Source organism: Schistocerca americana, chromosome 8 (genome assembly GCF_021461395.2).
Source record: "Schistocerca americana isolate TAMUIC-IGC-003095 chromosome 8, iqSchAmer2.1, whole genome shotgun sequence".
Lineage (NCBI taxonomy): Eukaryota > Metazoa > Arthropoda > Insecta > Orthoptera > Acrididae > Schistocerca > Schistocerca americana.
The window spans coordinates 237,781,752-237,809,119 of NC_060126.1; the positions used below are offsets into that span (position 1 = coordinate 237,781,752).

The following is a 27,368-nucleotide window of genomic DNA, read 5'->3' on the forward strand; positions in this document are numbered from 1 at the left end:
CAGGTTTCAGTGCAGCCACACAAAGCAGATGTCCGCCTCCGTAGCTGAGTGGTCAGCGCAGCTGGCTGCCATGCAGAGGATCCGGGTTCGATTCCCGATACTGCCACGGACTTTGCCTTGGTGTGAGGACTTGAACAGGATGCAGTCAGCCTCGTGATGCCAGTTGACGAGCTACTTGATGGAGTAGTGGTAGTAGTAGCAGGTCCGCTAAGCCAGCTACGGCCGGGAGTGCATTATGCTGCGCCCACCTCTCCTTACCGCATCCACATGAGACCATTCGCCGGTCGGGCCCAGTTGGTCCGTCTCTGACCAGAACGGCGGTGCTCAACTCATTGTGCTACAAATGCCCGTACCTTTCGGAAGCCGGCCGCTGTGGCCGAGCGGTTCTAGGCGCTTCAGTCTGTAACCGCGATGGTGCTACGGTCGCAGGTTCGAATCCTGCTTCGGGCATGGATGTCTGTGATTTCCCTTGGTTAGTTAGGTTTAAGTAGTTCTAAGTCTAGGGGATTGATGACCTCGCCGGCCGCGGTGGTCTCGCGGTTCTAGGCGCGCAGTCCGGAACCGTGCGACTGCTACGGTCGCAGGTTCGAATCCTGCCTCGGGCATGGATGTGTGTGATGTCCTTAGGTTAGTTAGGTTTAAGTAGTTCTAAGTTCTAGGGGACTGATGACCACAGCAGTTGAGTCCCATAGTGCTCAGAGCCATTTGAACCATTTTTGATTGATGACCTCAGATGTTAAGTCCCATAGTGCTTGGAGCTATTTGAATTATTGAACCTTTCGGAAAAGTGTATGTCCTTGAAGGGGACAACATAGAATACCACACTGTAGAGCCAAAGAAACTGGTAAACCTGCCTAATATCGTGTAGGGCCCCCGCGAGCACGCCGAAGTGCCGCAATATGACGTGGCATGGACTAGACTAAAGTATGAAGTAGTGCTGGAGGGAATGAACACCATGAATCTTCCAGGGCCGTCCATAAATCTGTAAGAGTCCGTGGGGTGGAGATTTCTTTTAAACAGCATGTTGCAAGTCATCTCAGATAATGTTTATTTCTGGGGAGTTTGATGGCCAGCGGAAATGTTTAAACTCAGAGGAGTGTTCCTGGAGCTACTTTGTAGCAATTGTGGACGTGTGGGGCGTCGCATTGTCCTGGTGGAACTGCCTAAGTCCGTCGGAATGCACAATGGGTATGAACGGATACAGGTGATGAGACAGGATGCATACGTACGTGTCACCTGTCAGATTCGTGTCTAGACGTGTGGGGGGGTCCCATATCACTCCAAGTCCACACGCCCCATACCAATACAGAGCCTCCCTCTACCATCTAGAACAGTCCCCTGCTGACATGCAGGGTCCAGGGATTCATGAGGTTGTCTCCATAACCGCACACGTCCAACCGCTCGTTAAAATTCGAAACGAGACTCGTCCGACCAGACAACATGTTTCCAGTGATCAACAGTCCAATGTCGGTGTTGACGGGAGCAGGCGAGGCGTAAAGCTTTGTGTCGTGCAATCACCTAAGGTACACGAGGGGGCCATCAGCTCCGAAATCCCATATCGATGATGTTTCGTCGAATGGTTCGCACGCCGACACTTGTTGTTGGCCCAGCACTGAAATCTGCAGCAATTGCGGAAGGGTTGCACTTCTAGCACGTTGAACGATTCCCTTCAGTCGGCGTTTGTCCCGTCCTTGCAGGATCTTTTTCCGGCCGCGGTGATGTCGGAGGTTTGACGTTATACCGGACTCCTGATTCTTTAAACGATGACCGGTTTCAGTCTGTAATGACCATCTTCAGATCTTTTTTACACCATGTCCTAAAGTGATGCGGCCATAATGGCATCGTCAAAACATATAAAGCCGGCCGGTGTGGCCGAGCGGTTGTAGGCGCTACAGTCTGGAACCGCGCGACCGCTACGGTCGCAGGTTCGAATCCTGCCTCGGGCATGCATGTGTGTGATGTCCTTAGGTTAGTTAGGTTTAATTAGTTCTAAGTTCTAGGCGACTGATGACCTCAGAAGTTAAGTCGCATAGTGCTCAGAGCCATTTGAACCATTTGAAAATATATAAATATAATCAGCACAGCATCGTCACATAGATTTAAAATATGGTGTAGAATTTACCACATCGTCCACATAGTGATTATTGCCAACTAGCAAGTTTCCCTCACGACCATTCCTCGGGTGTACCGTGAATATCAGTTCATCGCTGTGTCCCACCGCTAGTGTGCCGACTATAACATCACGTTCAAACTCGCTTAAATCTTGATAAGCTGCCACTGTAGCAGCAGTAACCGATCTGACAAGACTGATGACCATAGATGTTAAGTCCCATAGTGCTCAGAGCCAGAGCCGATCTGACAAACTGTGCCAGACCCTTGTTGTCTAATATTGTCTAATATAGGCGTTGCCGACTGCAGCGCTTTATTCTGCCTGTTTACATATTTCTGCATTTGAATGAGCATGCCTATACCAGTTTCTTTGGCGCTTCAGTGTACGAGCGTAGAATTTTTTTTTAAGAAAATGGCGTCTTCATTGTCAAGATACTTACTGAACTGCCCTTTTAGAGTCTTGACAGCATCAGTGTATTGTTGTGAGTGGTGAGGGAGCTGTCAGTGGCTTACGGCTGTTGTGACTGTCCCCGGCAGAGGCGTCTACGGTGGTGGACGGCCGCTGGTCGCCGTGGTCTCCGTGGTCGGTGTGCGGACCCGACTGCCGGCAGCAGCGACACCGCGCCTGCACCAGCCCGCCTCCCAGCCACGGGGGCCGCTTCTGCCCCGGCAGGGACACCGCCGTCGCCGACTGCGCCGGGGGACTCTGCAGGCTCTCCGCCGGTAAGCCGCCGCTGCCTCTTGCCCCTCTCTCTTCAGCTCCCTGCTGGACTTTCACACTGTTTCTCCGCAGTCACTACGAGGGGCGTTTGAAAAGTCCGTGAAAAAATAAAAACTACTAATGTGTTTCGGGCAATTTTTTATTTTTCGACATAGTCTCCTTTTTGGCTTATACACGTCGTCCAACGCTGTTCTAATTTGTTGATCCCTTACGAATAATAGGAATTGTCCAAGTCTGCAAAATAGCTATTAGTAGCTGCAATCACCTCCTCGTTTGAATAAAATCTTTGTCCCGCCAGCCATTTCTTCAAATTGGGGAACATAAGTAGTTCGAGGGAGCCAAGTCTCAAGAATAGGGGGGATGTGAAACGAGTTGGAATCCTATTTCCATTAATTTTGCGACCACAGCTGCTGAGGTGTGTGCTGGTGCATTATCGTGAAGGAAAAGGATTTTTTTGCTGTCTAATGGCCGGCGTTTTTCTTGTAGCTCGGTTTTCAAACGGTCCAGTAACGATGAATGATATGCACCTGTATTAGTTTTACCCTTTTCCAGATAGTCGATGAGGATTATCCCTTGTGAATCCCAAAAGACAGTCCGGCCGCATGAATGGTCTTCGCCTTTTTTAATGCAGATTGTCCCACGATAACCCATTGTTCAGATTGGTCTTTGGTCTCAGGAGTATAGTAATGTATCCATGTTTCACCCACAGTGACAAAACGACGCTCAAAATCCTGCGGATTCTTCCTGAACAGCTGCAAACCATCCTTGCAACACTTCACACGATTCCGTTTTTGGTCAAGCGTGAGCAGTCGCGGAACCCACCTTGCGGTTAGCTTTCTCATGTCCAAATGTTTATGCAAAATATTATGTACCCGTTCATTCGAGATGCCCACAGCACTAGCAATCTCACGCACCTTAACTCTTCTGTCATCCATCACCATATTATGGATTTTATCAGTGATTTCTGGAGTCGTAACCTCCACAGGACGACCAGAACGTTCAGCGTCACTTGTGCCCATATGGCCACCCGGAAATTTTGAAACCACTTATAAACTGTTCTAATCGAAGGTGCAGAGTCACCGTAATGTTTATCAGGCTTCACTTTAGTCACCTGAGGCGTTTTGACTTTCATAAAGTAATGTTTAATCATCACACGAAATTTTTTTTCGTCCATTTTTTTGACAATCACTCGACTTCCTTGATTCACACGAGTGCCAAACACAAAGAAATAGACCAATATGGCTGAAACTTTGTGTGGGTTCTTTCCAAAGATGCTACCGACTAAACATGACCTCGATACTCGCCGGTGATGCCATCTCTCGGACTTTGCACAGACTTTTCAAACGCCCCTCGTACACTACCATCGAATAACATACACTGCTCTGCACAACTTGAGAACGAAATTAATCTTCATGTGGTGCGTCACTGGCAAGTAAATTGCTCGATGGAACTTCCCGGACCAAGCTTGGAAAGAATTGCTACAGTATAATACAGAAAGTAACTGAAAAAAAAACGCAATGAAGCGAACAGAAATGACACTTTTGATCGAAGGCAATAATTACATTGAAGTCACCGCGATTCGTGAGGCCATGACGCAAGGTGGGACATGATTCTTAATGGGATGTGTGGTCAGCGCGGACAATAATGCATGCTCTGCAACGTGCTCTCATGTTGGCCACGAGGTTGGTAAGGAGTTCTTGTGTCAGGGCTTTGCATTCCCGCGCCATGGCGGTTGACAACTGGATGGTCGTTGGCGCATTTGGGACATTCTGCAATACGTTTGCCCAAAGCGCCACTTGTGCTCGATGGGATTTAACTTGGTCGAACGGGCAAGCCAGTCAATTCGCCGAATATCCTCTCATCCTAACAGCTCCGCCACTTGCGCTGTTCGGTTCAGTCGCGCAATGTCATTCATAGAAATGAAGTCAGGACTGATAAGGCGCATAGGGGAAAGTAGTAGAGCGTCATAATAATGTTGAGCGATGAGCTACAGTGTTGAAATATTTGGATGTCGGTACATCCATGCAATTCCCATATCATAATACTTGGACCACCAAAACAATCATTTTAGACAATGCTGGACGTACCCTGAAATGACAAGAGGTGGAAATATGTAATGTGCCCAGCATCATTAATCGTTTTAGTGGTGCAGGTGTTACAGTGTGCGAAGCCATAATGTTGCTTGCGTGTACTCATCTCTAAATCTGTGAATCACGTTACACTGATTCATAAACCTTATTGTGACACCGCACTCCTTTCCAGTGCGTCTTTTCGGGGGTGCAGCCGGCCCTGATTTCGTTTCCATGGAGGACAGTGCGCTACCGTATCGAACAGCGGAGGGGGAGTTTATTCGGGGAATGGACTAGCCTGCCCGTTCCCCCGACATAAATCCCATCGATCACCTTGGGATGTATTGGGCAGATGTATTGCATCACTCCCCAATGCACCAACGGTCATCCATTAATTGTCAGGGACGCTGCTGGAGGAATAGAACGCACTACCACAAGAACTGTTTACCAACATTGTGGGCAGCGAGGGAGGACGCCATCCTTGATCACAAGCGCTATTGAGAACCGTCTTCCGCCTTTCGTAACGTCCAGGAGATCATCTTGAATCGTGGTTACTTCATTGCAACTATTGTCCTCGAATAAAAGTGTTATTTCTGTTCGTCTCACTGCGTATTTCTTTCAGTTACTTCTGTACTATACTGTAGCAGTTCTTACTATGTATGTTCTAAGTTTCATCAAGGTATGTTACTTAGAAGTAACACATCATGCGGAAGTTACTTTCGTCCGTAAATCTTGCCCACCAGTGTATGTGTCACCGTTTAACACTTTCATTACGATTTTTTTCGGAGTGAAAGACGTAAATGTGTGGTTATTTTAATCAATGTCGTAATCAGAAGTAACAATAGGAACAAATATTTCCTGTCACTTCGTTTTCTAAAGCGGGGAGGGCTGGGACGTGTATCGTTATTCGTAAGGACATCTAGGGTTTCAGGAGAAAACTGCGCAAATACTACAAGAAATACAGAAAACAGACACCTATCAGTGGATAGAGTAACCCTCCAAGTTTCTAACTCGCATTAATTTGCTCAATATTGCCATCTTTCGAGCCGCGGCTAACGTCGTCACGTGCGTGAATCACATTGAGAAGGATTGCCCTGGAAGGCGCTTTTGTAAATCTGCCCATTGGATTGTCTACTTACAGGTGAGAAATAATACGATGGGACAATACGAAGTGGAGATGAGCAAAGTAGAAGGTTAAAAATAAAACTTGAGAACAGCACAACCCGCAGGTGGAAACTTTAATTATACGAATTCTGCAACCGATTAGCAGGCCTCCCTTTGCCATCTGGACGTTAACACATAACAATAACATGCATAAAGTTTCCCCTGGGCTCTGATAGCCTATCGTGGAACACAAACGTCCCAATGGAAGAGAACGTCTTAAAAGAGCTTAATGGACACTTTCGAGATGGTGCACAAATGATGGCAGGTAGTCATATGACCAAACACCGTGTAACGCTATTTGAGCCGGGGATCGGTGAAAATAAAGCCTCAGCCGCCAGTCAATCATGGCACAAATCTATCTTCTCGATTGAATCAATGTCATTTGATGGACTTCATAGCTGTAATTGATTCCGGGTCTGTGGCCCAGAAGTTCGCCTGTGCTATCAGGTTTCTGTAACAATGTTCAATGTGTTTGTGAATGCAGGCTTTCGTGGCGAGTTTTATTGATGACATTTTTTCGGCTTTTTCAGCCTAGTCGAAGAGTCGCCGTATTGTCTTCACGTTTTGACGAGTTTCCTAGATGTTTTCCTAAAGCGAAGATTCAGTTTCGTGTGGTGCTGTGCCGCGAAAACCGGTTCTACAATTCGCTCATCAAACAGACGGTGGAGATAGGAGTACATAAAGATATTGTCAATCGGAACAGCGGTTTCCAGCCCGGACGGGCTCTGGCAAGAATAGGTCAGGACCCCTGTGACGTGAAAGCAGCCGAGGCAGCAAGCAGAATAAACAGGCAGCACCAGGACTCGACGCCCAGACCTTCCTCAACCCCCGCCGTATGCTACCTCCACCTGCAGCGACAACTCTTCCGGAGACACGCCAGTGACCCACGCGTTGGCCGCCGGCAAAGCTGTCTGCAGTCCAGTCTTAAAGAAAGGAACTAAGCACGAATCCGACACTTCCCCTGAAGATGGAAAGTAGGAAACTCGTCGAAACGCTGTGACAACACGACTCGCTAATAAACGGAGAAAATTTTATCTATGTTGGAGGTAAACACAGATAACTCAAAACATGTCATTATGGCACAATATTTGTTTCTTAAACAAGTCACAGAAGACGTTCTCAATCACAACTGACATAATATATGTTTTGCACTGTTGGCATCTGTATTTGGTTGTCATCCTCAAAAACTGAAGCAATACAGATCTACATGACCTACCACAACAGCAATTCACTCCGAAGTGACGCTTGATATCTGTTTAAAAACTTTTTCAAGTGATATAATGTAACAAAACGAAGAGTAAATATGTCTTTAATACTAGGATAAGGCTGTCTGTCTGAAGACTATCGCTATTTTAAATCACATCTGTATTCATTCAAAATATCTTTTCTTTTTTAAGTTAAATTTGTTTCAATATGTACGAGGGTCATGTTTTCAACCTCCGATCGGTCGCAAAATTAAAACCACAGTGAAAATCCTGTGAAGGTTTGCGAATATGTATTGTGGATTGTCCTTAATATGCCCGTCTATCGCTCCATATCGTACTTTTTACTTACGAGTGCACACTGAGCACGTAAAGATGCCCAGAAAATAGTGCCCCCCGCCAAGTGAGGAATCCTGCTGAAGCGTTTCCCCTGATTTCACGCAGACCACATAGTGTAACTCTGATTCGTTTCTTTCTTCATGACAATTCTTGGCCGCATATTGCAAGTGTAACAACAATGTTCATCCACCGTTTTCGATGGGAACTGTTTGATTATCCGCCATACAGCCCCGATTTGGCTCCCTCTGGTTTTCATCTCTTCGCTCACATGAACCTCTGGCTATGAGGACAGCATTTTGGCACAGATAACTAGCTGCAGACCAGCTTAGAGAATTGGCGGAAGGCTGCTGCCTTTTACGACGATGGTATTGGAACGTCGGCAACATGCTACGATATTTGTCTAAGTCGAAGTGCGGCGACTATGTAGAAATATAGGTAAAGGATGTAATTAACTTTGCAAACTGAAACATATTTGATTTTCATTGTGGTTTCCCTTTCGCTACCGATTGGAGGTTGAAAAAAAAATAGCCCTCGTATTAACACTATAGCAACCACACTTCAGCTCACTACTATTTCTGCCACTGTGTCTGCCAGCTTAGAAAAATAAAATAAATGAAATTTTAACGAAATTTAAAACGATTGAGAAATGATGTGTATAGTGTCTTTCTTAAAGGAATTATAGTGCGTCTTGCAAAACTGGTCTTAGATTTTGTGACTAATATTTCCGAAGTTAAGAGAATTCAATATTACGAGTTATATTTCAGTGATATTAATTCAGCTGATGTGTTTGGTTTACAGGTGTATGTGTAAAATATGATCTCTTGACCGCCAGCATCTGCTGAATAAGTGTCACTTTCCAAAACAGTCATTTACCTGAATCTTAATATTGTGCAACAACTTTCCTTTGTTAATACAAAATACAATTTTTGTATTAGCCAGATGAGAAGGTCCCCCATGAAATTTATTATTCTACTGCTGTCTTTAGTTGTTACAGATCCTCATCTCATGGCAGAAAAATGTGGGGGATGAATTAAACATTCCAAATATGGATAAAAAACCGAATTCACTTGATGTAAATTTTGGTTAAGATCAAAGTTGTTGGTAGGGGTAATGATCGACTTTGCTTCGGTGATCGATAATCGATTATAAAGTATTATATCACAAACGCTGACTCAGATAGTCGTATATCAAAGAAATATGTGACCATTTATGTATGAGCACTATAAGCACAAACGATATTCAGTTCAGCTTTACAAACCTACAGACATACAGGTAGCAATTTCGAAACGGCAAAATTTAAGGGTCCCCAACACAGGGTGTATCATAATTAATGGCGAAAACTGATACTGATGGAAGTATACGATAACAGAAGCAAAAACGTTCAGTAAATATGGGTTTGCAAATGACCTGTTAACAAGATAGATGCGAATGAGTAGTAAAGAGCCGCCAAATAGTGTCTCAGTTCGTACAAATCTGTATGAAATATGAAATTTTTGGTTCAGTTCCACTACAATTGGGCTCATGTTTCAGGTATGGCCCACGGTTGAGTAATGTGGTAGATACATGACGGGGCACCAGCTCTCTCTGCTACTTATGTAATACCACATCTAACGAGCAAAATGGCCCAAAATCGATAGGCCGAGCATGGCCTCTACCTTAACCTCAAAATTACCTGCCTTCAGTCATCTGGAATTCTTTGACTTCGTTCATCAAAATTTGAACAGCGAAATGTACAGTCGTGTCAAGATTTGCGAAATGATTTTGTAGTGTTTTAAAAGATTCGTAACCCATTGTAGAGATGTGTACAGTGTTGAATCAAAATGCGAGGACGATATGTAGATCACATGCTTTGAAAGGTACGAATGAACAGTAAATTGTGACAATGTAACGTATTGAATCTGTATTGTATTTTTTTAAGAACAAGGATGAAATTCGAGCCGAATTGGTGGGGGGCTCATTGGAAAAGTTTGGATTAGAAATACACTTGTACAAAGTAGTACACTAAAGTCAGTGTAGGTTGACAAGCGCCTATCTAGAGTATGCTGATATAATAGCTCCGTACTTAGCAATCATATACAACCGCTCGCTCGACGAAAGATCTGTACCTAAGGACGAAAGATCTGTACCTAAGGACCGGAAAATAGCCCAGGTCTCACCTGAACTCAAGGAAGAAAATAGGAGTAATCCGCAGAATTGCAACCTCATATCATTGATGTCAATATGCAGGAGGATTTTGGAACATTATGAATTACGTGACAGAAAACAATCTGTTGACCCACAGGCACCAAGGAGTCAGAAAATATCGCCCAGTATTCACACAAAAAAATGAGTGATATCGACAGGGGATCTCAAATTGATTCGATATTTCCAGATGGCTTCAGTTGTGTGAATGGATTCGTGTTTTCCTGCCAGAAAGGTCACAGTTCGTAACAATCGACGGGAAGTCATCGAGTAAAACAGAAGAGGTTCTGGGTTTCCAATAGGAATTGTTATGGGCCCACTGGTATTAATAACCTGTACAATCTATTTAGGAGACATTCGAAGCAGCCCACTTAGATTGTTTTCTGGTGATGCTGTCATTTATCGTCTAGTAAAATCATCAACAGATCAAAACTAATTACAAAATGATTTAGACAAAATACCTACATTATGTGAAGAACGGTAGTTGGCCATAAATAATGAAAAGTCTGCGGTCATCCACATGGACTAAAAGCAATACCTTAAATTTTGGCCGCACGATAAATCATACGAATCTAAGAGCTGTCAATTCAACTGGAAACCTAAGGATAACAATTGTGAACAGTTTAAACTGGAACGATCACATAGATAATGTTGTGGGAAAGGTGCACCGAAGATTGCGTTTTGTTGGCAGGACACACAGAAGGTGCAGCAGGTTTGCTGAAGAAATGCCTGCACTACTCTTGTCGGTACTCTTCTGGAGTGTTGCTGCACGATATGCGATCCGTATCAGATAGAACTGACGGGGGACATCGAAAAAGCTCAAAGATGGGCAGCTCGCTTTGTGTTACCGCAGAACAGGCGAGAGAGAGTCACAGATGTGATACTCAAGTTCAGGTGGCAATCATTAAAATAAATGTGTTATAGTTAGGGCGAGATCTTTTCACGAAATTTCGGTGCGAAAATAATCTGTTGGTGCCAGCCTACAGTGGGAGGAAGGATCATCGTAATAAAATAAAAGTAATCAGAGCTGCCGCGGGCAGATTCAAATGTTCGTTTTTCCCGTATGGTGTTCGAGAGCGAAACGGTAGAGATGTATGAAGGTGGTTTGTTGGAGAGTGGAAGGATAGAGAAATTTTCTGAAGGTGGTTCGATGAATCTTCTTCCAGGAACTGAAGTGTGAATTGCAGAGTAGTCATGTAGATGCAGATGTCGGTGTAAATTCACTGTTATCTCCCGAATGGCTTGTTTGCGACTTCATGTTTACTAGAACGTTTTTGCTTCTGTTACCGCATACTTTCACCCCTTAGTAGTTATGACACACCCAGCGTACTTCTGCTCTTGTTTTTGTGAAGATAAGATCAAATTCTGGATACAGCAAGGAACGAGCGATTATTTTTCCACGGACTGCGATCTGACGAGAAGAATTTTTAACAGTGATATGCTACATTGAAATGAGAGCCCTGTGCATCGGTCGTTAAAGTGTTTTTCAGAGAATTCGTGCTGACGCATAAGTGGGTTCGCGGAAGACACGTAGAACGTGCTAATGGTGGCACGAAAAGGATGTGTAAAATCGATTGGAAACCGCATTCTACCGTGTCCGTGAGGCACAGACAGCATGTCTTTGATCGCTCCGGCGGATGTAATATGTGTCTCCATAAACTCCATTTAACGGTTCAGCTGAATAAAATCTGGAACTGTCCTCGATTTAGCTGCACAGTATAGTGTCGGAGCCGAGTGTCTGTTGGAAATGCATGCAGCAGCAGACCGTGCTGTTCCGTATCACATTAGAACCACAACGTTTCAAAATTTACGACGTCATACGCATCAAGAATTATTTATGCTCCATCTTTCGAGCTCTTCCCTACTTACAGGCAGTGTAAGCTACGACGAAAATCAAAACCAGATGGTAACATCTAGAAACACTGTTGTCACATGCGATGAACGGCTACTGTGGCTGAAGTCTTTCGTCATTATGAGAGTCGCAGTTATGGTAATTACACGTGTTTCTGTGACAAATCTAATAAACATATTGCTTCTCTATAATGACACGTACACATTACAGCACCACACCAAGTATTTACACAATATATAATTCTCATTTAGCAATTCAGGGGGCCGGCCGCGGTGGCCGTGCGGTTGTAGGCGCTCCAGTCCGGAGCCGCGCTGCTGCTACGGTCGCAGGTTCGAATCCTGCCTCGGGCATGGGTGTGTGTGATGTCCTTAGGTTAGTTAGGTTTAAGTAGTTCTAAGTTCTAGGGGACTAATGACCACAGCAGTTGAGTCCCATAGTGCTCAGAGCCATTTGAACCATTTTAGCAATTCAGGGATTAGCTGGCTGTCTGTTGTGGCTTCTTCTACGTTGTCTCCGTACAACGCAACTCCCTGTTGAACGTTATTTCATTAACCGTTTAAGTAATCTGCTATTTTCCATTCACTCCATCTCTTTTGTTTCTTTTAATTTTTGTTTGTATTGCTGTATTTTGTCATTTCGAACGAGTATATTGTGTCATAATCTTATGAGTTTTAATACATAAGGTCTGAGTCATTTTTGCCACCTACCGTAATATGCGGATGTGTTAGAAATGTACCTTATATCTACAATGATTATGATCATAATTCGGCAATACTCAGGCATCGTGCAAAACTTCGCCTTTTTCATGCAAATTCAATCGCATGATTAACAACAAACACGCACGCACACCCACAGTTTTTATTGTGGTGTTCTTCCTATATAGGTGACACAATCCATCCGCTATTTAAATTAAGACGTAGGAGATTTTCAAAATTACCGACCATGGTTTCCACCATCTTTCACCGACCACTCTGATTCCTTCCTCTTTCTTCTTCATGTTTGTTGCTTTTCCGTCGCTTCCTAATTTTTCTTACGCGAACCTGTAATTTGGTGCTTAATGGAGAACGTACACTTGTTGCGCTGCACTGTCTAGCACATTTAGAGACGTAGCAAAATTCTCGTCTTGTTAAACTTGAATTAATTGCCACGAAAGAAGAAGATCAATATATGCAAACAAGGATACTGGATTCTACTTCCAAGAACCTATCGAAGTGGATAAGGTGCTGCAATCACCTTCCGCCAGAGTTAGGCTAAAATCCAGGCTTCCGGCGGTTTTAGTGTATGCCGAGATGATTCTGAGGTAAACCTTCAGATAATTCTGGGGTAAATCTTCCTACACGAAAAGCGTATTTTGGGCTCAGAAAAGGGCAGTTAGAGCAACGTGTGGTGTAAGTTCACGAACTTCTTGAAGAGCCCTGTACGGGAGTATGGAGAATTATGACACTGCCCTCTCAATATATGTATAATGTCGTTTGTTATTAACAATATGAGCTTATTGACAAGAATTAGCAGCTGCCACTCAGTTAATGCTAGGTAGACATCCTGTTTGTATTTGGATAGCACTTCCTTACTCTCTTGCAGAAAGACGTAAAGTATTCTGCTACATCTATTTTTTTGCCACCAGAAATAAGCAATTTTAGTAGTAAATCTAAATTGAAATATTTGCTCCTTCTATTCTGTCAGGAGCGTACGGAAAAATTTAAGCAACTGCCTGTCTCACATTACTGATTATACAAGTATACTCGAATACTCAGCAGCTTGCCGACGGCATAAGATTCATGTACATTTTATTTTATTTGTTATTAACTTTTCCGATGTTTATTTCATGTACTGTCTCGTTCCATGTCCGTGGAGATTGGCTCCTCTATTTGGTATTGCGGAACTAGACGTGTAAATACTAATAAAAAGAGATACTAGGAGGACACGACTAATTTATCTCCCGCTCCTCGACCAGTTCGAGCTTGTGCCCGATCAATAATGATCTCATCGTGGAAGTAGCGTAAAGTCCCAAATTTCTTTCCTTTTAGTGCTTCCATGAAAAATGCAATTCAATCCTTTGTTAAATATATCATCTCCTAACTGCCATTCGTGCTCTGGAAAAAAATGAGGAGCAAGTGCAGCAATGGATGTAGAGCTTTTGCAAGTGATTTATTTATTATTTTTGTTTCAGGAAACCAGGCAGAAGCTGCTGGCAGCCATGACTCGGTGCAGCTGTCAGAAGAAGGTGAGCAACTGATCCCATTATTCGTACTTCAGCAATACACACTTACCTTCAAAGATTGTGTACAATCGCTACAGCGTTCTGCAGATGTAAACTACGATGATGAGTCAAAACATTATGACTGCCTCCTTGACAGCATATTGGTCCCCGTTTCAAACGCCGTATAACAGCGATTCTGCGAGGCATGGATTCTGCAGTGTCCCACATGTGTTCCAGCGTGTTCAAATAAGACGAATTTGGTGTCCGAGACGTCAGTATGAGTTCAATATTATATTCCTCAAACCACAGTATCACGATTATGGCCTTTTGACAGGGACAGATATCTCGCTGAAAGGTTCTGTCGCCGTCGGGGAAGACATTAAGCATGAAGAGATGCCTGTTGTCCGTAATAATGGTTACGTGGTCCACTGCTGTCAGTGAACATATGCTCCTTTCCTGTCGTGTTAACATCACAGAGCCACAAGTTACCCAAAATACGTACACACAATACAAACTTGCTTTAATAATTGGCATAGGCCCACTTGATGATGGAATTTTAACCCTCCATAACGTATAATCGAAACACAGTATGGAACTAGTCACAGTAACTTGTAGTGAAGTCATGGCCAAGGCTATCGCAAAATGTTTGCACTTAAATACCGACATCTGGTACAGCACATTGGACTCGCATTCGGGAGGACGACGGTTCAATCCCGCATCCGGCCATCCTGATTTAGGTTTTCCGTGATTTCCCTAAATCGCTCCAGGCAAATGCCGGGATGGTTCCTTCGAAAGGGCACGGCTGACTTCCTTCCCCGTCCTTCCCTAATCCGTTGAGACCGATGACCTCGCTGTTTGGTCTCTTCCCCCCAAACAATCTTTCCTATCCTATCCTCCGTCTTCCATGGAGTGTTCTACTGTAAACCGCATTTGCAATAAACACAGATTTCTTTTATTGTATGTATGAGTCTGAATCACAGCCACAAACCACTTGGTGTCCTGAAAGCAATAAAAAAAAGATAGAGTAAAAATAGTAGCGTCTATAACAGTAAAAAGCACTGAAATGCCCTGCTTAATCCGCAGGACAGGGACGGATAGAATAAATTGTGGAAAGGGGCCAAAATAATGGGCTATCGGTTACACTCGAACATACAACTTAATTATTTGATCAAACATTACCAGAGCCCAAAAAAAATTGTAAACACACAGCTTTAATCTTTTGGACTTAATTGCCGGCTGAAAGCCACTTTATGTAAAAACGGCTGAAGGCCAATAACTTAAAACGCAAGCATAATCAGAAATTCAAAAGGAAAGCCTTATCTTAAAGCAGTTCTTTAGTTAGGCTGAAGTAGACAAGTTAAATTCAAATCGGTTGAAGGCCGAACACTTAAAACTCCAAAACATTAATTTTTAAAAAAAATACCAAAATCCTTAAGTGAAACAGTTCTTTAATTTAGGGTGAAGGTCTTAAGAACAAACAATTAAAACTGAATTCGGCTGAAGGCCGAAGACTTAAAAATTCAAAAAAAAATTTTTTAATGCCAAAGGGTTTACGTGAAACAGTACCTTACACTAGGCTGAAGGCCTTAAGAGCTCTACTTTAAAACACAAAACCGGCTAGAAGCCATACAAGTACCAACAACAAGAACAAATTTAAAAAAAAAATAAGGCGTACACACAAGGGCGCCCAGACGTTCGAGGGTCGGCCTGTAATTCAAACACTAACCCTCGCTTAGGTCAGACAGGCAGTCGGGCCAACCATTCACGATCCGACGACAACCAAACCGACCGACAGTCAGCGGACCCACCGACAAGATAACTTTCGCTTCATCCAACGGAACAACGTAGAAGATATTGGCGCCCACAACCAATCGTACACGAAGCTGTCAAACTACACACCGTGCTGGACAGCAACAACACAATGAGAAAACTAAACTGCCTGCAATTTACGTCTACGCTCAGGGCAGGTAACCGGAACGTTAACGGCCACAAGGCAGAAGATTCCGCTGGTGCAACAGGAGCAGCACTGGATGACGTAGCTTCTGTGAATGGTAGGTGTAAAGCCACTCGATATTCACAGGCGGCTGGTAGCAATATACGGAGAGTGTGCACCGTCACCAGAAAGTGATCTTGCAACATGACAATGCTTGTCTCCGTAAGAGTAGGAAAACCACATCTCCCACCGCTGAAATGGGGTTCCCCGTACAACCTCACCCACCGTATTCTCCTCACTTGGCCACATTAACTTCTGTAGGTCTTGCTCGAACCCCTTTCCTGGAGCCTGTCGCACTCGTTCCCTGACAGCTGCTCACAGTTTGGGAAAGATTTCTTCATAGCCTCAAGTAGGTAGAAATCGAGAGGAACCAATGAGTATGGCAGTACATGGAACCCCATTTCGACGATGGCAGCTGTGTTTTTCCGACTTGTATGGAGATGATCGTTGTCGGGTTTTAAGAGCACTTTTCGTGATGTTGCACGCTCTCCACACACTGCCACCAACCGCCTGCGAATATTTGCAGTGTTTACACTCTCCTTTCACAGAAATAAAGTAGTCCAGCGCTGTCCTTGATGATCACATACAACGTTCTCCGTTCACGTAATGAGAGCAGTTCGGAAAACGGGCTTTGCTGTGCAAGGTTATACTTATAGTGTCACAGTCAGACCGAAGTACTAAATATTTGCAACTGTAATGATGGGGAAAATAAAGTGAAAATCAAGATGGAAAGGCCCTTAAACACTAAAGCGCCAAAGAAACTAGTATAGCCATGTATATTCAAATACAGAGATATGTAAATAGGCAGAACAAGGCGCTGCGGTAGGCAACACCTATATAAGACAACAAGTGTCTGCTGCAATTGTTAGATCGGTTACTGCTGTAGAATGGCAAGCTTTCAATCCTTAAGTGAGTTCGAAAGTGGTGTTATAGTCGGCGCACGAGCGATGGGACATAGCATCTCCGAGGTAGCGATGAAGTGGGGATTTTCCCCGTACGGCCATTTCACGAGTGTACCGTGAACATCAGGCATCCAGTAAAACATCAATCAAGTCTCTGATATCGCTGCGGCCGCATAAAGATCCTGCACGAACTGGACCAGCAACGACTGAAGAATCGTTCAGCGTGACAGAAATGCAACCCTTCCGCAAATTGCTGCAGATTTAAATGCTGGGCCATCAACAAGTGTCAGCGTGCGAACCATTCAACGAAACATCATTGATATGGGCTTTCGGAGTCGAAGGCCCGCTCGTGTACTCTTGATGACTGCACGACAAAAAGCTTTACGCCTCGCCAGGGACAGTCAACAACGACACTGGACTGTTGCTGACTGGAAAAATGTTGCCTGGTGGGAGGTGTTTCAAATTGTATCGAGTGAATGGACGTGTACAGGTACTGAGAGAATCTGATGAACGAATGGATTCTGCATGTCAGCAGTGCACTGTTCAAGCTGGTGGAGTCTCTGTAATGGTGTGGGCCGTGTGCAATTGGAGTGATACGGGATCCCTGTTACGTCTAGATACGACTTTGACAAGTAACACGTACGTAAGCATCCTGTCTGATCACCTGCATCCATTCGTGTCCATTGTGCATTCCGAGAGACTTGGGCAATTCCAGCAGGGCAATGCGACACCCCACACGTCCAGCATTGCTCTACAGCTTCTCCAGGAGAACTCTTCTGAGTTTAAATACTTGAGTTGGCCACTCCTCAGACATGAACATAATTGAGCATATGTGGGATGCCCTGTATCATGCGGTTCAGAAGAGATCTCCACCCCCTCGTACTCTTACGGATTTATGGACAGCTTTGCTGGATTCATTGTGTCAATTCCCTCCGTCACTACTTCAGACATTAGTCTAGCTCAAGCCACGTCGTGTTGGCGCACTTCTGTGTGCTCTCGGAGGCCCTACGCGATATTGGGCAGGTGTGCCAGTTTGTTTGAATCTTCAGTGTACATAGCAGGAAGATGAAAATCTGAGTGTGTCCAGCGTGTGGTGTGTGTGCGCAGCGGTGCACCCGCCGGACGTGGCGCTGTACGTGGGCCTGGCCGTCGCGATGGTGGTGTTCGCGCTGATGGCGGCGGCGGGCGGCTACCGCTGGCTGTGGCGGCGCAAGGGCGCGCGCGCGGGCGGCGCCGGGGGCGGCCTGTACTCGCCCGCGTCGGCCGGCGACGTGGCGGCGGGCGCGCTCGCCGCAGACCCGGAGAAGCGCCGCCTGCAGCCCGACCTGACGCAGACGGCGGTGATCGCGGCCGCCTGCTACGAGTACCCCTACAGCGAGCCGCCGCCCCCGCCGCCCGGCGCCCTCTCCCACGACGACGACGAGGAGGAGCACCACTACGACGAGCCGTTGCGGCCCGGCGGCTCCACCTCCAGCCTCAGCAGCGCCGGCACCGCCTCAGGTAGGCGCCACCTGCTGCCGCCAGCAGAGGCAGACGGCGTTTAAAAAAAGTGCCGCAGCAGGTGGCAATATTAGAACTACGCTACTGGCCATTAAAATTGCTACACCAAGAAGAAATGCAGATGATAAACGGGTATTCATTGGACAAATATATTATACTAGAACTGACACGTGATTACATTTTCACGCAATTTCGGTGCATAGATCCTGAGAAATTAGTACCCAGAACAACCACCTCTGGCCGTAATAACGGCCTTGATACGCCTGTGCATTGAGTCAAACAGGGCTTGGATGGCGTGTATAGGTACAGCTGCCCATGCAGCTTCAACACGATACCACAGTTCATCAAGAGTAGTGACTGGCGTATTGTGACGAGCCAGTTGCTCGGCCACCATTCACCAGACGTTTTCAATTGGTGAGACATCTGGAGAATGTGCTGGCCGGGGCAGCAGTCGAACATTTTCTATATCCAGAAAGGCCCGTACAGGACCGGCAACATGCGGTCGTGCATTATCCTGCTCAAATGTAAAGTTTCGCAGGGAGCGAATGAAGGGTAGAGCCGCGGGTCGTAACACATCTGAAATGTAACGTCTACTGTTCAAAGTACCGTCAATGCGAACGTGACCGAGACGTGTAACCAGTGGCACCCCATACCATCACGTCGGGTGATACGCCAGTATGACGATGACGAACACACGCTTCCATTGTGCGTTCACCGCGATGTCACCAAACACGGACGCGGCCATCGAGATGCTGTAAACAGAACCTGGATTCATCCGAAAAAATGACGTTTTGCCGTTCGTGCACCCAGGTTCGTCATTGAGTACACCATCGCAGGCACTCCTGTCAGTGATGCAGCGTCAAGGGTAACCGCAGCCATGGTCTCCGAACTGATAGTCCACGTTGCTGCAAACGTCGTCGAACTGTTCATGCAAACGTCCCCATCTGTTGACTCAGGGATCGAGATGTGGATGCACGATCCGTTACAGCCATGCAGATAAGATGCCTGTCATCTCGACTGCTAGTGATACGAGTCCGCTGGGATCCAGCACGGCGTTCCGTATTACCCTCCTAAACGCACCGATTCCATATTCTGCTAACAGTCATTGCATCTCGACCAACGCGAGCAGCAATGTCGCGATACGATAAACCACAATCGCGATAGGCTACAATCTGACCTTTATCAAAGTCGGAAACGTAGTGGTACGCATTTCTCCTCCTTACACGAGGCATCACAACAACGTTTCACCAGGCAACGCCAGTTAACTGCTGTTTGTGTGTGAGAAATCGCTGTCAGCACGTTGTAGGTATCGCCACCGGTGCCAACCTTGTGTGAATGCTCTGAAAAGCTAATCATTTGCATATCCCAGCGTCTTCTCACTGTCGGTTAAATTTCGCGTGTGTAGCACGTCATCTTCCTGGTGTAGCAATTTTAATGGCCAGTAGTGTATGTTAAAGTCCTATTGATGCCCCACGCATCCAGTCAGTTGTATCAAATCGGTGAAGGGAAATTCGTTCGGTCCCTTCGTTGTAGTCGAAAGCGAGATGAGGTGAGGCTGGCCCTTTGGGACAGAGGGTGGACTAGCGCAGCGCTGAGAACGGGAGTTTGTTTCTCCACAGGGGCCAAGTTATCTTACGCGAGCTGTACGAATTCTAGGCCACTTACAGCGGCCCAGAGGGTTCGATATGTTGGTATGGTGGGGCAGCAACGCCGCAGCACCAGTGCGACCAGCCGCAGCCCTGTGTTGATGGAGTACGCTTTCCCGTTCGCAGTGCTGCAGGCGTCGCTGGAGCCGGAGCTGAGCGCGGCGGGCGTAGCGACGGCGGCGGGCGCGCGCCTCGAGCTGCCCGAGCTGGGCGTGGCGCTGACGGTGCCGCAGGGCGGCGTGGCGCGCGGGCGGCGCCAGCGCGTGCTGGTGGCGCTGCTGCGCGACGCGCGCCCGCCGCTGCCAGACGGCTGCGTGCGCCTCTCGCCCGTCGTCATGTGCGGCCCGCTGCGCCTCGAACTCGCCAAGCCGCTCATCCTCAGCTTCCAGCACTGCGCCGCGCCGCCGCACGACGCCTGGCGCCTCTCCGTCTGGTGCTGCGACACGCCGCCCGGACAGCCGCCCTTCTGGCAGGTCAGTCCGTGCTGCACGCGCACTCTCGCCGAGTACTCATGGCAAGTGAGTCTGCTGTAGAGGGCAAGTACGAGTCTAATAATGTACCGGCTGGTTATAATTAAACTTTCCCCACACCGCCCGGGCAACCGCTCTTCTGGCAGGTCAGTCCGTGCTGCATGGCACTCTCGCCGAGTACTCGTGGCAAGTGAGTCTGCTGTAGAGGGCAAGTATGAGTCTAATAATGTACCGGCTGGTTATAATTAAACTTTCCCCACGCCGCCCGGGCAACCGCTCTTCTGGCAGGTCAGTCCGTGCTGCACGGCACTCTCGCCGAGTACTCGTGGCAAGTGAGTCTGCTGTAGAGGGCGAGTATGAGTCTAATAATGTACCGGCTGGTTATAATTAAACTTTCCCCACGCCGCCGGGCACCCATCCTTCTGGCAGGTCAGTCCGTGCTGCACACGCACTCTCGCCGAGTACTCGCGGCAAGTGAGTCTGCTGCAGAGAGTGAGTACAAGTCTGATAATGTACTGGCTGGTTATAATTAAACTTTCCCCACGCCGCCCGGGCACCCATCCTTCTGGCAGGTCAGTCCGTGCTGCGCGCGCACTCTCGCTGAGTACTCGCGGCAAGTGAGTCTGCTGCAGAGAGCGAGTACGAGTCTAATAATCTACCGGCTGGTTATAATTAAACTTTCCCCACGCCGCCCGGGCACCCGGTCAGTCCATGCTGCGCACGCCTTCTCGCCGAGTACTCGCAGCAAGTGAGTCTCCTGTAGAGATTGAGTAGGAGTCTAATAGTGTACCAGCTGGTTATAATTAAACTTTGCCCACGCCGCCCGGCCAGCCGCCCTTCTGGCAGGTCAGTCCGTGCTGCACACGCACTCTTGCCGAGTACTCGCGGCAAGTGAGTCTGCCGCAGAGAGCGAGTATGAGTCTAATAATGTACCGGCTGGTTATAATAAAACTTTCCCCACGCCACCCGGGCACCCTTCCTTCTGGCAGGTCAGTCCGTACTGCACGCGCACTCTTGCCGAGTACTCGCGGCAAGTGAGTCTGCTGCAGAGAGTGAGTACGAGTCTGATAATGTACCGGCTGGTTATAATTAGACTTTCCCCACACCGCCCGGGCAGCCGCCCTTCTGGCAGGTCAGTGTGTGCTGCACATGCACTCTTGCCGAGTACTCGCGGCAAGTTAGTCTGCTGTACAGAGCGAGTACGAGTCTAATAATGTACTGGCTGATTATAATTAAACTTTCCCCACGCCACCCAGGCAGCCGACCTTCTGGCAGGTGAGTCTGTGCTGCACGCACGCTCTCGCCGAGTACTCGTGGCAAGTGAGAGAGCGAATACGAGTCTAATGTATCGGCTGGTTGTAATTAAACTTTCCTCATTTGACACATTATAACACGGAGACCAATTACTATACGAGTACCAGACTTTGTACCATTAATATCCAGAGTATGGGGTGCACGAGTTCCGTGCGTCACAGCACCTCCGTCCAGTTCCAACTATGGCCACCAGGTGCCATGATCAGTCATCGTGATTCGTAAGGTTCATTTGAGCAGTTACCAGACAGTGCCAGACAACAGGCTGTACTGCGCATGCGCAGCTACGATGACGTAGGCAGCCCGTGCTTGGTGCTTACTCTGCTCATACGCTTTTCGTCACTTTTCTGGTGGAATTTCGTGCATGGTGGGGCATCACGTGACAATGTGCAGCCCTGCGGCGTGTTGTTGAGAGGACGTACAGAGTTGTACTTAGGGCAATTGTTTTATCATATCCCACCCAGATAAAGGATGCAAATAAGGAAGCAGTTCTTGGCAAAATATCATTTCAAAATTATACTCCACAGCTCCATGTACCATAAAATTTTGCTATGTGGAGACTTTGACAGAATTTTTCTTTTTTTAATTCGTACTCTGCAATATTGTTATGTAGCATTTCCAACAGGTTTATATCTCCACGGGACTGCAAAGAGCTGGTAGGATGGAATACAAATTTCTTGCAAAAAAAAAAAAAAGACAGTTTCTTGTGTAGCTTACACCGGAACAAAGGACAATAAATTTCATGACTATTTCAAAATGTGTAAAAAATTAATATGGTTGTCTGTGAGGCAAAGAAACTGTACAACTGACAGTTTATATTCTACTCTAGGAATAAATGTGAAGCCATGTGGGAAGTTTAAACGATAAAACACGGTATGCCGCCAGTCTACAATTTAGCATAGAATGGTGTTCTATAAATTTAAGACGTGAACACAAATTAAGAAATAACTTCTGGTCTTGTGATAGAAAAACACTGTTTCACAGAAGGCAGATTTGTAAAATTCTGCTACAGCTGTCATTATATTTGAAACAAAATATTTAGTTCAAAACTACTGACCAAATTTGCCTACTTAGTCAGCTTCAAGTCAGTGTTTACGTATGTTCGTACGTATATAGCATTAAGACATCTTACAGTGTCATAAAAGGAACAGGACATCAGAGACTACTCCAGCACCGAAGGAATTTCATAAACCATACTAAAATGTTTCATTCCCCTCTACTTGCACATTTCTATGTCCAGTTGCACTCTGAAGTACCTGATACTCAGCTTTTCATGTGGTTTTCGTGATACCAATTTTCTTGGAGGTCCAGTCTGTATTCTCATGTTTGGTTCTTTATTATGGTATAACTTCATTCGTCCCAGAAAATGAAAATTTGTACTTCAAATTGAACGAAGTTGAAAGTAGCCAATAGTGCGGAATGAAACACTTCGTTTCAAATAAACTAACTGCCTCAGCGGAAAAAAATTAATAGAAGCAAATTTCTCTATAAAACAGACATAAATAGCTTCATTAAGACAATAATGGTTGATTCCTAATAACGTGGAAATAATATTGTGGTGTCACCGCCAGACACCACACTTGCTAGGTGGTGGCTTTAAATCGGCCGCGGTCCATTAGTACATGTCGGACCCGCGTGTCGCCACTGTCAGTGATCGCAGACCGAGCGCCACCACACGGCAGGTCTAGAGAGACTTCCTAGCACTCGCCCCAGTTGTACGGACGACGTAGCTAGCGATGCACACTGACGAAGCCTCGCTCATTTGCAGAGCAGATAGTTAGAATAGCCTTCAGCTAAGTCAATGGCTACGACCTAGCAAGGCGCCATTAGTAACATTGCCTGTATCTACAGAGTCTCACTTGTATCGTCAAGAGCGATGTACAACAATGATGGATTAAAGTTAAGTATTCCAGCAGCTACGTACTTTTCTTTATAGCATTCATTACGTATCCTGTTTCAGACTTATCTCTAGCCTGCGTGGGTTAACGCGTGCATATCGGCTTCCTCACCCAGGTAGTGTTCGTAGTGTTGGCTAACTGCTAACACTACAAATATAACATCAGAAAATTGAAACTACTAACTTATTTTGGTCTTTCGTGGTTATGAGAATGTATATTAATTCACCCGGTCACAGAAATCTGTCATGATTTCATTTGACGTGGGAGCTGTAAACGAAGAGACCAGCAATATTACGAAGACACGAAACATATACACGGGTCACGTGGGGAAGGACCCCCACTATAACTCAGCTTGCTCTGCGCGTGCGCGAATCTGGCAGCTTGGGCGCGCCAGAAAAATTTTACTGGGTAGCTTCTGGCTACTTGCTGCTACTGCTCATACGGCAAATAGCCACGCTTCAAGTAGCCAGAAGCGGAAGGAAGGCACTGCTCAAACGCGAATTCAGCTCTATAAATGCGCACGAGCCCGCTTGTAACTGCTCATACGAACCTATAGTCTCACACACCTGATCAGTCGCAGTGCACTTGTTGACGTGTCAACATGAGCTTGTACAAAAGGAGCAGGACATTATTCATGAAGCTCTATTATCAAAACAACAGTAATGTTGCAGCTGCACTTCGAGAATATCGACTACTTAAAGTATTACGGAATGGTCCTCTTTCTCCACCTGCTGTGCGGAGCATAATGAAGTTCGAATTAGCTGTAGAACTGGCCGTCGCTAGGGGAAGAGGCCGACTACCGGTTGCATCACAGGTGGTTGATGAAATCGCTGTTGCTATGAAAGACAACGCTGCGCGCAGTTCCCGATCGTCAGCAATGCGTGTGCTGTGCCACGACAGTTGAACATCCTGTGGTCCACTGTACGGAAGGTGCTTCGAACCATTCTCAAATGTTATCTGTACAAGAACCATATCGTACGGCAGCATGCACCACAGGACGCACAACGGCGTATTGTCTTCGCTCTCCACTTTTTCGCAAGGATTGAAGTTGACGAAGGTTGGCCCTGGACCCTCCTGCGGACAAACGAAGATCATTTTTGTCTGACGGGTGAGGTGAACACACAGAACGGCCGAATATGGGAAACTTCACCTCCAGTCACTGTGCATGAAGTTCCTCTGTATGGTAAACGTATCACCGTATGGTGTAGCTTCACAGCTACATTCATCATTGGCCCAATCTTTTTTTAACAGTTCAGCGCTCCGCTCAAGTACCAAAGACGGGCTGTGTGACTGGCCAGCGTTATTGCGATATGCTTCGCCAGCATGTCATACCTGCCCTACAGGAGAGAGACGAATTGAACTCAACAGTTTTCACGCGAGATGGGGCTCCACCGCACATCGCTCGTGAATTTCACCTGCTTCTCCGAAACACATTTGGAACTATCGGCCGGTCGTTTCCAAATTATTGGCCAGGACGATCACCTGACCTCACTCCCTCTGATTTCTGGTTGCGGGACTACCTTAAGCATAGGGTTCACTAGGGGAACAGTAAAACGACAGTAAGGCTGCAGTCGCACTTCGAGAACATCACCGGTTGAAAGGGTCCTCTTTCTCTACCTGCTGTGAGGAACATGATGAAAAAGTTCGGATCAATTGGAGGACTGGGCATCGCTCCGGAAAGAGACCGACGACCGGCTGCACCACAGGTGGTTTATGAAATTGCTGTTGCTATGGCAGACAACGCTGCTCGCAATTTCCGGTCGTCAAGCAGTGCGCGTGCTGTGTCACGAAAATTGAACATCCCATGGTCCACTGTACGGAAGGTGCTTCGAATCATTCTCAAATAGTACCTATACAAGATCCACATCGAACAGTAGACTGCACCACAGGACACGCAACGACGTGTTCACTTGTCTCTCTCGCAATGATTGAAGTTGGCGAGAGCTGGCCCTGGACCACCCTGTGGACAAACGAAGATCATTTTTCTCTGACGGGTGAGGTGAACGCACAGAATCGCCGAGTGTGGGTATCTTCACCTCCAGTCACTGTGCACGAAGTTCCTCTTTATGGTGAACATGTCACCGTATGGCGCAGCTTCACGACTACATTCATCGTTGGCTCATTCTCTTCTGAACAGGTTGGTGTTCAAGGATCAAAGACGTGCTGTTTGACTGGCCAGCGCTACTGCGATATGCTTCGCCAGCATGTCATACCCACCCTACAGGAGAGAGAGTCGTTGAACTCAACAGTTTTCACGCAAGTTGGGGCCCCACCGCACACCGCTCGTGAACTTCACCTGCTTCTCCGAAACCCATTTGGAATTATCGGCCGATCGTTTCCAAACGCTTAGCCAGCACGATCGCTTGATCTCACTCCCTCTGATTTCTGGTTGTGGGGCTACCTGAAGGACAGAGTTTACTAGGGGAACATTCACACATGTGCTGATCTGAAGCGCAGCTTATCAAGAGAGCTACATACATGTTTCGTTCTGCTGTGCAGAATGCAGTCATGCGCTTTCAGACTCTTCTGTACGCTCAAGGGCGCCATATTGAGCCCCTTTTGTAGCAGTAATGGTACCGGTTTGTAATGGTATGGTGTACCCTAGAAGCACATTACAAGTGTTTCAGTTGAACTGATTCTACAATACCTCTCTTCCGCATGTCCTCGATATTAATGGTGCCAAGTTTGGTTCCCATACGGTAATTAGTTTCCGTGTTATAACGTATTAAATAGGGATAGTCTGATTATAAAAATGGTTCAAATGACTCTCAGCACTATGGGACCTAACACCTGAGGTCATAAGTCCCCTAGACTTAGAACTACTTAAACCTAACTAACCTAAGGATATCACACACATCCATGCTCGAGGCAGAATTCGAACAGTTTTTTATAATTTGACAATTGTACATGATAAACTGTTAGGGTGTTGGGAGAACTACCTTCTGACACTTTTTTTTTAGTTCAATGAAAATTTTGTGGTATTGAAGCACAGAATATTTAAACTTTTAAGAAAACCTGGTTTTTCGCGCTACTCAGTGTTTATCACACCTTATCTCTTAAACTACGTGTCTTACGACAACATAATTTTATAGTTGGCTTCAGTAATATATGTCGATTACGCGTGCAAAGTCTCTGGCCAATGAAGTCAGTAACAGTGAAGTAATAAAGTAAAAGGTCACGAATGATGCAGACTTTTTTTAGCAAACCAACATCCTAAATGTAATAACCGACAAGCATTTCCGCTTTACACTTTTTGTGGAGGGTCAAAGCGAAAAAAAAAGTTTCGGAAAGGTATGAATTTATTGCCGACCGCGGTGGTCGAGCGGTTCTCGGCGCTTCCTTCAGTCCGAAACGGCGCGACTGCTACGGTCGCAGGTTCCAATCTTCCCTCGGGCATGTATGTGTGTGATGTCCTTAGGTTAGTTAGATTTAAGTAGTTCTAAGTTCTAGGGGACTGATGACCTCAGATGTTAAGCCCCATAGTGCTCAGAGCCATTTTTTTAAATTTATTTTTGCCGTTTGTTGGAAGTCGGTGCAGTATTGTGCTGTTCACTGGCGCGACGTTAAGTTCCAGCGTGCTACATTTTGCTGTTACAGGCGCGGTGCAGTGCTGCGCGACAGTAGTAGCAGAGAGTAGTATATCACAAAACCTATTTACAGACACCTGGCAAATCCTGAATTTCTGAAGAAGTGTCTGCATGGTCAGACTCAAAATCGCAATGAGTCGTTCAATAATCTTATATGGACTTGCTGACAAAAAAAAATTTTTTTGTGGGAATGAAGAGACTGAAGTGGGGGCTCAGTGATGTTG

The 27,368-nt window shown here is 46.2% G+C and overlaps 1 protein-coding gene across 1 annotated transcript in view; it reads left to right on the forward strand.

Moving 5' to 3' along the window:
- Positions 1-27,368, forward strand: part of LOC124545710 (netrin receptor UNC5C) — a 227,348-nt gene that overhangs the window by 175,241 nt on the left and 24,739 nt on the right. Inside the window, exons 6-9 of the mRNA XM_047124654.1 lie at positions 2,647-2,832; positions 13,808-13,861; positions 17,840-18,232; positions 20,005-20,351. Coding sequence (XP_046980610.1) covers positions 2,647-2,832; positions 13,808-13,861; positions 17,840-18,232; positions 20,005-20,351 — 980 coding nt within the window. The remainder of the gene's footprint in view (positions 1-2,646; positions 2,833-13,807; positions 13,862-17,839; positions 18,233-20,004; positions 20,352-27,368) is intronic.